Source organism: Ahaetulla prasina, chromosome 2, assembly GCF_028640845.1.
Source record: "Ahaetulla prasina isolate Xishuangbanna chromosome 2, ASM2864084v1, whole genome shotgun sequence".
Lineage (NCBI taxonomy): Eukaryota > Metazoa > Chordata > Lepidosauria > Squamata > Colubridae > Ahaetulla > Ahaetulla prasina.
This window is the reverse complement of record NC_080540.1, coordinates 130396223-130411076: the sequence shown is the minus strand read 5'-3', so window position 1 is coordinate 130411076 and position 14854 is coordinate 130396223. Positions and strand designations below refer to the sequence as shown.

At 39.7% G+C, this 14854-nt stretch overlaps 1 protein-coding gene across 1 annotated transcript in view; it reads right to left on the bottom strand.

Moving 5' to 3' along the window:
* CASKIN2 (CASK interacting protein 2) overlaps positions 1-14854 on the bottom strand; it is a 137204-nt gene that overhangs the window by 33748 nt on the left and 88602 nt on the right. The window contains exons 3-6 of the mRNA XM_058174017.1: positions 11702-11753; positions 3939-4036; positions 2996-3141; positions 1589-1684 (exon numbers count right to left, since the gene is read on the bottom strand). Of these exons, the coding sequence (XP_058030000.1) occupies positions 1589-1684; positions 2996-3141; positions 3939-4036; positions 11702-11753 (392 nt within the window). The remainder of the gene's footprint in view (positions 1-1588; positions 1685-2995; positions 3142-3938; positions 4037-11701; positions 11754-14854) is intronic.

The window sequence follows — 14854 nt, the reverse complement described above, 5'->3', positions numbered from 1 at the left end:
CAACACAGCATGGGTTTTCTAGTCCTTTTTTAATGGTTATTTTTAATATGGCCATAATTTAAATAAAGAGATAGCTTCTGCCCTCCTGACCTCCAAGAAAGGCAAGAGCAGCCATTCCTCCCATTCCAGCAGCCCTGAGAAAGAAAGTGTTGTACATCTGCTTTGCTTCCAAGTCCTTAAAGAGGCCAAATTCTTCAGCCTTTTAGGAACTGGGTCATCCAACTCTGTTATTATCAGCCACTCGGTTTCTCTTTTTCTAGACTCCACCTGGCAATGTCCTTCAGCCCTTCAACCACAGGCCCTGTAATCCTTATAGAAGATGCTCCTACCCAAAAATGCTTCTGCAAGGATGCAGTTTTCATGCGAGGTGGATTAGTTTTTTTAACAGTGATTTAGAGTTTGGTTTATATCTCAGTATATTGAGGAACTCGAATGTATTTATAGTTCAGCACGTTCTACAAATCCAGGAAACTGGGTTAATTAGCAAATCTGGGCTATCCATGGGCAGAGTATCATGAAAAGACAGCCAAGCTAAAGGTTATGCTTAAAGCAATTTACTAAATGAGAAATGATTTCAATTTCAAGTTTGGTTTTGACCTGCCTTTGGCTATAAGTAATCTCTACACCATCACAAATTGTAGTTCATGTGCAGAGATCTTGAGTATATTATTTTATGTCAGGTTCATCATGCTATTTATGCTGTATTTATGTTACTAAAGCTGATGTTCAAAATACTTCCTGATTAATCATGAAAACAATATGCCACTCCCTCAGATTCTTTGGTGTGATCCCTTAGATTAATGCTTCCCCACCCTACCCCAACTTAGGGTTTATTTATATTTCCTACTCTTTTCTTTAGCTTGGAGGAAGCTTCCCATCCCCAGGAATTCCAAGAAGCTTCTGCACCTGTCCTAAATATCGGAGCCAGGAATCTACAGCCAGCTCCCAACTGGGTCAGGATGGAATGCTTGGCCTTCTATCCCAGCTGGCTTTGCTTCTGACTTCATAGCCTGAAAGGATTATTAGGCTCCAGGCATTTGTGGTTTTGTGTGGGAACTTTCAAGAGAAAACACTGATTGCTTTGGAACTGTAGTGGAAAAAGACATGGTGGGGGGGAAGGGTGCTGTATTAAGTCCCACTAGCCATAGCAAGGCCTGACCCAAATTGCTGCCTGCCCAAAGTTTTTCAACCTCAGCGACTTTTAAGATACGTTGACTTCAACTCCCAGAATTCTCCAGCCAGCAAGAATTCTGGGAGGTGAAGTCCATATATCTTAAAGTTGCCAAGGTTGAGAAACACTGCTTTAGTGTATTGACATACACTTGGTTACCACAGAAAACTATAGGCCAAGGGTTGAAACTCAGCGCGATAAGGAAAACAGCGTACAATAGTTGATTTAAGGCTAGCTTAAGAAGCTTCACGGGACAGGATAAGACAGAACAGGATAGAATTATATGGTATGCTTGACTGCTTTTGGTGCACCAGAATGGTTTTCAATAGACGGTGGATATGAAGTAGACAGATGGAGTAATCTTTTCTCTGACTTGTTTGCTTTGTAATGCAAGAGGATATGGGTGATTCTGCTTACCTTCAGCCTCCCAAACTCACAAGCCAAGTCCAAGGGGGTTTTCTTAGCTTTATTTATAAGACACGGGTTGGATTGGTGCTGAAGCAACATCTCTGACTGCAGGCAAACATGTAAGAACATGAAAGGAAGTCAGTGAATCTGGAGGAAGTTACAGCACGTTCCCCAGTGACACAACTCATTTCCCTGTGATGCATATTCAAAGCTTTTATACAGGAAAAGCCTTATTTGGAACTGACAATAAAACACAGCTATATATGGATCATAATGGGCCTGTAATTTGCTTCTCCAGCTCCTCCTAGTTAAATCTCAGACCAAGAAACACAGAAAGTTTTCCAGTCTTTTTTAGCCACTTTAAAATTCTTCTCTAAATCAATCTGGTGGAAAGTAAACATCCTCTCAGGGACTTTTATTTGCATTCTCACCCTCTCAACACTGTGTTTGATTCAGACAGTGAAAATCACTGGGAAGTTTTCCCACTGAATAAGGAGAAAGGATGTGTTTTCTAAATTCACAAGCTCGTAAGAGTTCTAAGTATAATGATTGGTATGCAAATAATCTCAGATTTTATCTTTAAAAAATTGTAAATAAAATGCTTCTTCTCATTTGTGTGTGGTGCAAGTCCTAATGAGAGCTTGAAAACCAAGAGAAATGTGACAGAACTTTGGAGCTATTCCTAGAAAAGCTTTAATGTTATAAATAACCAACGTACGGAATTTTTTGGATGATAGTGATGGCATGTATAATTTTTTTCACCAGAGCAAAATATATACAACTCTGCTGAGTTTATTTCAGAATGCATTGCCCTACAAAACTATGCTACCTATGAGAACAAATGTTTTTTGTCATCTTTCTTCCTTTTTGTTTCCTGACAAAATCTGTATAAATGCTATCTTGGCACTGACTGCAGCTTATTTTCATTCTACTATTTAGAATAATTTTTATACCAAAGCACTATAATAGCTTTGCTATGCAATTTTCACTTGAGGACATACAAGAAATATGAGGTTAAGAGGACAAAATGTTCTGGATTTCTTTTGAAAAGACAAATTTAGAACTTCTCCATCAGTGAGGTTTGAACATACATACATACATACATACATACATACATACATACATACATACATACATATTCTTCATCTAATAGTATATGCTTTTGGATTGAATTGATTGAATTGTATTCTAGTTTTTATTTCCTCAGAGAACCAGTTGATTATAAACAATTAATGTTTTATTTCAGGGTATTATTGTATAAGATCCATAAGAAATCATGTATTGTTTGTCTTTACAGAAGTATATCAGCAAATTTGATTTTCCATACATAACTTTAGAATGAGGGTTTGACTTATCACAAAGAGTTACGACAACCTCTTTTACCTTTTGCTTCCTCCATCATAATTCCTCACTTACCACTTCATAGTGGCCATACTGGGCAGACAGGTGCAGTGGGACTTGTCCATCCAATGATGCCATATTGACTGAAGCAGATGCCCGTAGCAGGAGGCGCACTGGCTCCACCTTCCCTTGCCAGGCAGCATAGTGTAAAGGGCGCATTCCTGTAGAAGACAAATATAAGAAAAGAAAAGACAGAGATAAGCCATCTAATGTGGAAACAATAGAGGCCCATCTGGGGAATGTACTGTAGATATCAGAAATTAAACTTTAAAAAAAAAATCCATACAGGTAGTCCTTGACTTAAAAGCATAATTGGAGTCAGAAATTCTGTTGCTAAGCAAGGCGGTTAAGTGAGTTGTGTTCAATTTTATGACCTTTTTATTTTGCCAGAGACGTTAAGCAAATCACCATAGTTGTTAAGCGAATCACACAGTTGTTAAATCGAATCCAACTTCCCCCTTGTCGGAAACTAGCTGGGAAGGTCGCAAATGATGATCATGTGACCCTGAGGCACTGCAAACATTGTAAATACATGCTGGTTGCCAAGCATGCAAATTTTGTTCACATGACTGCAGGGTTGCTACAACAGTCGTAAGTGTGAGAACTGTTCCTTTTTTAAAACACTGATATATCTTTGAACAGTTGCTAAATGAATGGTTCTAAGTTGTGGACTATCTGTACTAGATCTTTGGATCTTAACCATGGGTTAGGGCTGGTCGGTAAGCAGACAATCTGTACTGGGGCAAAAGGCGGGGTACGACAATCCTCTGTTCTCGTTTCAAAATATTACTCAAAATATTACTTCCCTAGAAGCAATGTTGTCTATCACATTGTTCGCAAATGACACTTTTCATTAGTGAGACGAGAGTGATTGGCTACTGCTACAGAGAACATTTGAGACGATCTTTCTCCTTTTTGATCATGCATGGGGAGAAGCCAGAATAGGCAAATGTCTTACCATTTGTGTCCTTAATATCCACAATGGCTTGTGCCTCCAGCAGCAGGGAGATAAGCTCCAGGCTTCCAACCAAGGCTGCATGATGCAAAGCTGAAAACCTGAAACCAAGAAAAGCAAAAGAATAGGATGACTTGATGGGGCAAGCCTCAGTGGTTCCTTAACATACAGCCTGATCCACCCTGTTAGGAGATATGTTGAGAACTCAAAACTACTAAGAGTGACACCACAAGAAATGTAACTCTCTTTAGGCACACGATCCACCCTGGCATGATTCCTCTCTGCACATCTTCTTGGTGATTATACCGTTTTTAATGATGATTCTAGTCCTCCATATAGATATGGGTATAATATAGAAGATTTGAAAGTCAGCACTGTGCAGTATAGTATATACATTGGACAAGAACCAAGTTCAAACTCTTATTCAGCTTTGTAGCTATCTAGCTACCCTTAGGCTAGCCACTATTCTTCAGACGAATTTATTTTACAGAATTATTATGAGAAGCAGGGGGGCTTCATGGGACCACTATTAATTTTGGGGGAGAAAAGGAAGCATTTTTCCCAATAGGATGTATTCCAGATGTTGTTGACCGTAACTTTCAACAAATTTAGTTGCTATGATGGCTGGAAAGTGGTATTTCATAGTATACTTCAGTATTTCTGGAACATATTAATTTGGGAAAGGTTGAGCTATTGATATTATTCCAGTGTCCTGGCAAATCGAGAGATTCCGAAATCACAGACGCTTATAGTAAGAGACTCTGGTAAGCTCTTTTCTTTGTGGAGGTGTTGCCATTTACACTGTTTCAGCATTGACCAAACAAGCCCAGAATGCTTAATGACACATTTCTTTTTCGGGCATTGTCCTGTTAATGTTCCCCAAACTTTCTCTTTTTCCTTTGAAGACCTTGTTATACATACACTCTTGCACATGGGAAAGTCTGCTGCCATGGTTCTGCAGGACACAAACAATCCCCTCTTGGCTGTAATAAATAGAGGAATTTGAGCAAGCTGTTAAGATGTGACTTGATGCCTGCACTTTGGTACCCTCTTTGCCTAGGAAAACAAGGATGGTCGTACCTTAGCGCTAACTGACTAAAATGATAAAAGCTATAATCTGAGCCATTTATAGTCTTAGAAGTGGACTCTTCTAAAGGTCTAGGTTTGGCAGGAGAGGAGAAATGTTAAATAAATGTGGAGTAACCATTTTATTGGATATAATTCCTTCAATGTAATTTTAAATCTAAAATAATCTAAATCCCGTCTAGTTTTAAACCGTGGTCCCCAGGATGCTTACAGCCTCCCCGCTCCCCCGAGTTGTATATTCTGATTTAGGGTGCTCCTCCGTAGTGGGATCCTGCTGATTTAACAATCGGTTCGCTGATTTGCGTGCTTTGCGTGCATGTATGTACAGTTTTACAAAAAAGTACCTTCCGTGTTACTGCTGGGGAATAACACAGCTGAAGCACGGCAATCCACTCTGCTGCACGAATCAGCTGAGAAGATATAGGTCAGTAAAGTGCAGGAGCGGGCGGGTGGGCCCACCTGATCGTTGGAGTGAACTGGTTTGCTCACAGTGATCATCGAAGCTACCGGTTCACCCGAACCGGTAGAATACCACCCCTGGTGCCCCTGTTAAGATTCAGTAACTGGCATGCACGAGGCTGTTCAGCAAGTATTATATTTTTAATCATTGTCTCATCTGGAAAAGACTAAGATTCCTGCCTCAAGCCAGCCTTGCAGCTCATAAAAGCATAGGAATTTTTTTCTCATCAAAATATGTGCGGATTTTTTTCATTTCTCTAATTTTTTAAAAAAGCATACAAACAGTCTTCTAGGAAGATTAAGCCATCAAATGAGTTGCTTCTTATAGTGGTGTGTATGTGTGTTCAGAGTAGCACCCAAAAGGTCAGACAGAAAAGCTAATGCTGGCCTTGGGACAAGTGACCAGCTGTCTCTCAGTAGAGGGAGCATCTCCCCTCCCCCTCCCCCTCGCCTCCCTGGACTTGTCCTGCTTATGGCCGTCTCTTTCCCAGCACCACTTTCCTATTGCCAGAGTGTGTGAGGCCACTGAGGATGAATAGATCTTGTGTTTGGGGTTTGTGAAAGAGGCTTGTTTATCCAGACCCCTCCTCCCCCGCTGGCTCCCGCCTTCTCCTTGCTTAATGCCGATTTCATTCATTGGAAAGGATGGAGGGTAGGTCGGGACCCACGGGAACCCAGCCTCTGCGGCAATGGTGCCCCGGATTGCAGTACTGTTATCCTGGGCAGGAGTGAAAAGTGTGGAGGGTGACTTTAGTAGCAGACTGGTTCAGCCTTCTGGCACTGTTCAATAGCGATGGGCATCCATCGCAGATTGAAAGCAGTTGTGTCTTTTGGCCTGCTGTAGGAGCCTGTCTGAGAGGATTTAATAGCAGCCATTAATGCAAGGAATACCAACACCACCAGTCTCCTGTGCACGATGACAGTCTCCGTCAGGGAGGTCTTTTCTTAGCCTGAAGCAGCCAGCAAGCAGTCACCTCATGCTGGGCTTCTGCTGCAGGCCTGGAGGCTCCAATTATCCCCACGGTAACCTCTCAATGGGAAGGAGAGCTCTCACAGCCAGGAACACTGGCCAGAGCATCTGAAAGAGCCCTGTGCCCAATCCAAGGGGCAGGCCTGAAGAGCTAGGAAGAATAGCCACCGAGAGCTGTATTGGCATTGTCTAGCAGGAGTTGGTAACCTGTGGGAGTCCCAGGGAGGTTGTGGCAGCCTGCCACTCCTGCTGAAATTCTCAGTGTTACTGAAACAACCAATAAAAGGGCACTTTTTTTTTTTTTTGTTTGTTTACATTTATACCCCGCCCTTCTCCGAAGACTCAGGGCGGCTTACAGTGTATAAGGCAATAGTCTCATTCTATTTGTATATTTTTACAAAGTCAACTTATTGCCCCCCCAACAATCTGGGTCCTCATTTTACCTACCTTATAAAGGATGGAAGGCTGAGTCAACCTTGGGCCGGGCTCGAACCTGCAATAATTGCAGGCTTCGGTGTTCTTAATAACAGGCTATTACCAGCCTGAGCTAACCGGCCCACTTTGCCCCTTTGGTCTGCAGCTAAGCTTTCCTACAGCCCATCAAGCGACTCTGAAGTATTAATTCAGCCCTAAATCAAGACACAACTGAGACTGGAAAATCGCCTCACACCACTGATGTTATTTGACAGATGGTACAGTGATAGCACGAATGCAGAGAGGCCCATCCCATCACTGCTAGATCCCATGATGTATCTTGGAGAAGAGCCGTGGGATAGCATTGAGAAAATTGCCTGAACCATGAGCAATAACCCACCAGAAGGTTTAACGTTATCTAGGCTGACTTGTGTCCAGATCTTTCCCCATATTAGAATTGGCATCAGTGAACCTGAAGCAAGTGGTTTGGCTAAGACCACCTAATGAGAAACTGACAAAGTGAGATTATAATCAACATTTTCTTGACGTGTAGCTATCTATGTCTTTTAACTATGAAATCCATACACCATGGTAATAGCTGAAACACATGGCTCTAACTCTCACAGCATTTATTTGTTTTCAATTCTTGAAATACAACATTTAGTCTAGAGAAAGCAAGGAAACACTAGAGAACAGCTGCTGTTGACAAGAGAAGGATGTAATCAATGGTTTAAGATAGAATAGCTCAACAATGAATTAATTCTTAGAATCATTAAAGAAACATTAGCTTTTAAGATTTGTTAAATAGTTAGATTAAACTTTGCACTAATAAATACATCAAATATGTTATAAATTGATACTAATGTAAACTTTACCAAACACAGAAGCATTATGAGTTTCAAAAATTTATGAGTTTCTAGAACGTTTCTTTCATCTTATAAAAGTGAAGTCCTGGCAAATTCCTGGTGGCAAAATAATTTATAAAAGCTACAAAAAAAATTATTTCCTGCATTCCAAACATAAATTTATTATGCATTTATGTATATTTGATATGGGTGTGTATGAATGGTTCTTCTCATGTCAACTGCAGCATTTCCATTTCCATTGTTCTGTAAGTTTGTATCTGGCATATAAAGAATAAAAGTATCAAGAAGTAATAATGCCCTTGTTGATAGTACAAGTTCTTTGCCCAGAATTTCTCCCCATCACCACCACATGGAGTATCTACAGATCCCGTTTTTTCTGAAGGAATGTTGGAAGAGATGCACTCATAAACCAACTTTCAACTCAGCATCTTTGTGAACCATTGACAGAAAAGCGTGTCAAAAGAAATTATTCTGACCTGCTCCTGGGCTCTATAAAGTTTCTTGCTTTGTGCCACCTAGGCTCTAAAATTCTTTATTTAAACTTAAATTTTAAGTCAGCTTTAGTGAATTTAAGCTTTTGGGGTAATCTTACATTAAATTGGTAAGTTATATTGATTGCTTTATGCCATATTTTATTACTTTATATGGCAAAATGCTTATGGAAAAGACCACTATCAGTACTACTATTAATCTCTAGTGCAGGGCCACGGCCTGTACAAAACTGGGTTGCAGGAAAGATGGACAAGTATGCACACATGAAGCTCCATTCGTGTGAGCAGCAGGCAAGCATGCACACGTGAAGCTCCCCTCACATGAGTGGAGGGCACTTGCACTTGCACACAAAGCAATATTTATGTGAATTGAGCTTTGCATGCTAGCGCCCTCTGCTCACATGAGTGGAGCTTCGCACGCTAGCACAAGCACGCTCCATTCGTGTAAGTAGAGCTTCGCGCGTGAATGCAAGCCTCTGCGGTTCACACGATGGAGCTTTGCACACAAGTACAAGCATCCTCCGCTCACGCACGAAACTCCATGCGTGGACGGCATCTCCCACAAATGGAGCTGGGAGTGCGCGTGTATACCTACCACTCATATATCTACCCCACCGTCGGATTGGGCTGCCAAGCTAGAAAGTTGGGGACTGCTGCTCTAGCGGATAGGATTGCAACACTAGTACATTCCAATTTGAATATCTCCTACAGTCCATTCAAGACACATCTATGATTTTTATGACCTCAAAATTTTTGTGACTGTTCCTCAGAATTTTTCACCTTGTCTCTTTGTCAGCATGCAATCTCTAGCAGGGCCATCTCAAGACCTTGTTCTGCCTAAGATGAAGCAGCAAACTTTTCCAATCAATGTGTAAAGTAAACAAAGTCAAATTATTTTGGAAAATGAGGCAGAAATAGCTCAAGCACATCCCTGGCAATATTCCCAATAAGTTTTTTGCCCTCGCTTACTCCCTCACATAAGTTCCTCCTTCTATGTAATAGGAGGCCTGGGCCTGATATCTAGGTTGAGCATCTGACTAGTTTATTTGTTCTGTATTTTATTTGTGCTAAGTCCCCACAATTCATTGTGTAAGGAAATATTTGGAAAATTTCCATCACATTTCTTCATAAAATACATTTATCTTAGACTGCATCTAGCCCAGAATCCGAGTTACTCCTTCTAACTCGAACCCCAAAAGACTATCTGTCACAAAAGCATATTTGCCTCATTCATTTGAAAATTTGTGGGAGTTAGATGCAATCTCCCTGTTAGAACAATTGTTCTGCAAAAATAAAAGGAGGTGGCAACTAGAAAACTAGAAAATCATAGAATTTTTTTTTTTATTTTTGATTTTTTTTGGAAAATCGTTCTTTCCACTTAATATCAAGATTGGGAAATAATACTGTACTGGTACTAATATAAATAGATAATGATTGAAGATCATTAGCTACATGTTCATGCATTTAAACAGCTGTAGCGTTAACTCACTGAATTATGCATGTATGATATGACCACAGCCCTTAATCCATTGTAGCGTAGCTATTCTGGGAAATTATTGTACTTTTTCAGAAATGATTTGGTGTTTTTTTTTTTCTTTTCGGGAAGCACATATGTCGATAATGAAGAACTGAATTTTTGCAGGACTGATTCTCCCCTGTAATATTTGGTCATCCCACACACTCCAATTGGATGGGCACCTTTTGTGTCCCTTCCCTGAATCAATGCTGGGATCCAAGAAGCATAGCTTTTCCATTGTGGCAACTGCAGTCTGGAGTAATCTCCCCAACATATAGTTGGCCCCTGCTTTGTTGGCTTTAGAAAGACATTAAAAATCTGGGTTGTTCCCAAGTTTTGAGGATGGGATGATGGGAATTTCCCAGACTGAGAGGTACATAAAAATGGGATTTCTTGGTTGCCTATTATAATCAAGTTTTTATATTTTAATTAAAGTAACTCATTTTGTCATGTTTTTACTTTATGATATGCTGGCCAGACCCACAATTTTCAAATTAGGCAGCCATATACATATTAAAAAAAATGTAATCAAATTCTATTCAAATCATGAATACTTTTGTCTTAGACTGCATCTAGCCCAGAATCCGAGTTACTCCTTCTAACTCGAACCCCAAAAGACTATCTGTCACAAAAGCATATTTGCCTCATTCATTTGAAAATTTGTGGGAGTTAGATGCAATCTCCCTGTTAGAACAATTGTTCTGCAAAAATAAAAGGAGGTGGCAACTAGAAAACTAGAAAATCATAGAATTTTTTTTTATTTTGATTTTTTTGGCAAATGAGGCAGAAATAGCTCAAGCACATCCCTGGCAATATTCCCAATATTTTTTTTGCCCTCGCTTACTCCCTCACATAAGTTCCTCCTTCTATGTAATAGGAGGCCTGGGCCTGATATCTAGGTTGAGCATCTGACTAGTTTATTTGTTCTGTATTTTATTTGTGCTAAGTCCCCACAATTCATTGTGTAAGGAAATATTTGGAAAATTTCCATCACATTTCTTCATAAAATACATTTATCTTAGACTGCATCTAGCCCAGAATCTGAGTTACTCCTTCTAACTTGAACCCCAAAAGACTGTCACAAAAGCATATTTGCCTCATTCATTTGAAAATTTGTGGGAGTTAGATGCAATCTCCCTGTTAGAACAATTGTTCTGCAAAAATAAAAGGAGGTGGCAACTAGAAAACTAGAAAATCATAGAATTTTTTTTTTATTTTTGATTTTTTTTGGAAAATCGTTCTCTCCACTTAATATCAAGATTGGGAAATAATACTGTACTGGTACTAATATAAATAGATAATGATTGAAGATCATTAGCTACATGTTCATGCATTTAAACAGCTGTAGCGTTAACTCACTGAATTATGCATGTATGATATGACCACAGCCCTTAATCCATTGTAGCGTAGCTATTCTGGGAAATTATTGTACTTTTTCAGAAATGATTTGGTGTTTTTTCTTTTCTTTTCGGGAAGCACATATGTCCATAATGAAGAACTGAGTTTTTGCAGGACTGATTCTCCCCTGTAATATTTGGTCATCCCACACACTCCAATTGGATGGGCACCTTTTGTACCCCTTCCCTGAATCAATGCTGGGATCCAAGAAGCATAGCTTTTCCATTGTGGCAACTGCAGTCTGGAGTAATCTCCCCAACATATAGTTGGCCCCTACTTTGTTGGCTTTAGAAAGACATTAAAAATCTGGGTTGTTCCCAAGTTTTGAGGATGGGATGATGGGAATTTCCCAGATTGAGAGGTACATAAAAATGGGATTTCTTGGTTGCCTAGTACAATCAAGTTTTTATATTTTAATTAAAGTAGCTCATTTTGTCATGTTTTTACTTTATGATATGCTGGCCAAACCCACAATTTTCAAATTAGGCAGCCATATATATATTAAAAAAAATGTAATCAAATTCTATTCAAATCATGAATACTTTTGTCTTTCTTTAATTACATACCCATCCACATCCTGGTAGTTCACATTCAGTCGTTTAGTTGATCCCAAGAGTTCTAGAGGAAGAGAAAAAGAAGAAGAAGAAGGAGTTTGTGTCAGTTTAATATATTGAGGAATTGTGGGATCTGTATGTATGAATGCAAATTTAGAGACACAATTAGCAACGTTTTTCATGGGAATCTGCAACACTATGAAGGCTTTATAAGGAAGTATCTTGGCCACAAATATTGTGCTCAGCTCCAAGTCAGAATATTACCAGAAAATTTAGTGGGAAACTCTCGTTGCCCTCAATGTTGTCTCTAACCATAGTTTAGAATGAACGCATTAATGTTTCTTTGAAAGGAACAGACAGACAATCAAATAATCAGTTAGTATAAAGAAGTATACTCAATGCACACTTTCCCTTCTGCTTTTCTGGTGGCATATATTTAGATGTTTCCTTGCTTTGTCAGGAACAGTTTTGTGGTCATTCTGAAATTATAGTTGCCGTCCTAATAGTTAGAAGAACTGATGGTAGTGACAACAGCAAACCTGGTGCTCCAATAGATAAGGGCATGGGGTTCCTGCTTCTACTTGTAATTGGCCCTTGTCCCAACCCTGCCAGACTCACCTTGCTGTGCACAGAACAGCACCTGGCCCATACCTTCAGTCTCTTCTTTCGTTCCAAATTCTCTAGCATTGACTTCTATACTCTGTTCTTTGTGAATACCAGCTTGGGACTAGTCCCCTTCTTCACTTCATTTTTCCTCAAAATAGTGGCTGCAAATATTCCCCTCTCCAACTGATTACTTCCACAAAACCAGCAGACAAAATCCCCCTTTCCCATCAACGTTAGGCACTGGTTCAGTCAGTATCCTTGCTTTCCTTCTATCAGCGATGCCTACATTTATAAAGTGGCATGTCCGGAAAAAATGAAAAACTGACATTTATTTTGTTGCCACCTCCCTTCAGCTTTCCTGCTGCCAGGGAAAAAAGCCCACACACATATCAGATGGCTGGCATTTTTTGTCCAGAGGGAGAGGTGGTAGATCCAGAGTTTTTAAATCACGGCATTGTGTTTGCCTGACATTCTATTCACCTTGCTTATCCTCCAAGTACCCCACTTTTTGCTGGCCTACTTTGGGGATAACTCCACAATGGAGAGGCCCCTTCCAGTTTCCAAATGAAGTGTGCAACTGAACCAATTATGATGCTCTCTCCCATACGCAGAAGCTGATGCATTTCTTTTCTTTCACATGATAATGGAGCCATTCAGAAATCTGAATGTAAAACAACTGGGCATCAACAAAAGAAAGTGACAATTATGGGTAGGACATATAAGCAAGAATCATTTTTCTCTGTTAGTTCTCTCTCTCTCTCTCTCTCTAATTTATTCTCTATTGGTTCGCAAATACTTCATTCTGCAATTTTTTCCCCCTATAGCACCAACTCAACAAGATGGACATTCTGTTAGAGTGTCCCCATCCCCATTCCCTGGGGATGAATCTAAAAGATCAGAAGACTTAACCTCTGGTCCCTGTCACTGACCCAGATTGGATTCTACAAGATGGATTGATTTGAGGGAGAGTGACCTAACTAAAACAAGGCATTGAGTTTCTATGTCTGAAGGTGGACTTGAACTTGAGTCTCCAGTAATAATTCAGTCCTGTCCACTACACCATTTTAAATACATATTGATTCACTCTCTGAAAACTAATTCAAAGATTTAGCATGTTTTACTGAATATGTTGGGTTTCTCTGAACAGCGTTTGAAAAATGCAGATTGGTCAACTATTTAGCATGCATGAAGGAATCTTGCAAAAAGAAAACATTGAACTTGCTGTGGGCAATTTTCAGCATTCTTAGCAGGAATGGTTGATTGGATCTGGCCCAATTTGGATACTAATATGAGGGAAGGCCACAGGAAAGTAACCACACTTCCTATGAACGTGGCATATTTTCAAATTCTGTAGCTCAAGATCTGGAGAGGATTTGTGGAGACAGGAGGACCATCACCTACTTGCCTAACCTTCTCAGCCAAATTGCAACTGGTCCCATGGTTATGAAAGGTGATTAATGCCTTCTTAGTTAAAGAGTCTGTGCTAAAAAAACAACAACACATTCCTGAATTCGGAATATTTTGTAATGCATAAAAATTAGCCAGCTATTTTTCAGCCAATTTCTTCATGATACAAGATTGTAACGTTTGCATGTAAAATTTTGTAATCTTAGTACCTTCATCATCATCTTAAGAGCAAAAGGCACTTGCTCAGCATAATGTGATATGCTTAAGACATTAGGAAGATAGTGAGTTCTAGTCCTACTTTGGGCATGAGGCAGCTACCTTGAGCCAGTCACTTTATCTCAGCCCTAGGAAGGAGGCAAGGGTAAACCAATTCTAAAAAAACCTTGCCAAGAAAACTGCAGGGACTTGTTCAGGCAGTTTCCAAGAATTAGACACAATTGAATGGAAGGGAGGGAAAAAGGGATTAACAGCCCCAGTACTATATAGGCAGCTTGTTATTCCACCGATGCAATATCATGTTTTAAAGTGTAAAAGTCATCACCTAACTGAGCAAGTTTTTTCATATTTTCCCCAGATCTCAAAGAAAACATAAATGTGATAGCTCCTAGAAATTTTAAAATAATCAAACTAATTAGTAAAGCAAAACCATTAGAACAGAATCTGGTTGATGGGGTTTATTTAACGATGGTATCTTCTTCGCAGGTCTGTTCAAGATGGCTGCTTGAACAGGGTTTTTTTCTTCTTCTTTTGAATTGCTGCAGCTTTATAATCACTTGACAACCCTAACTCCTGCAAGCCCTGTGGGCAAATAGGGATTAAAGTGGCAATGCCTGTTAAGTAAAAATAAACAGGCAACTTGAGCAGTTGGATTCTTCTGACATTACAGTAATCATAAAGACTCTTCCAGTGTCATCAACATTATCAAGATGCACAGAGAAAAAAACTTTTACTGTAAAATGCGAAAGAGAAAATTACGAAAGAAAAATAACAGATGGGCAGGGGGAGGCTAAGCTCTAGGACAGCCTTCCAGCTCTTTCTATTTTCAACCCCATCATTTACAAGGAGCATAGCTGCTTGCAAGGGATTGAGGGAGGCAACTGCTTCTTTATTTCTGCCCTAAGAATCTTATTTTTGGTAATTATGACTAACAGC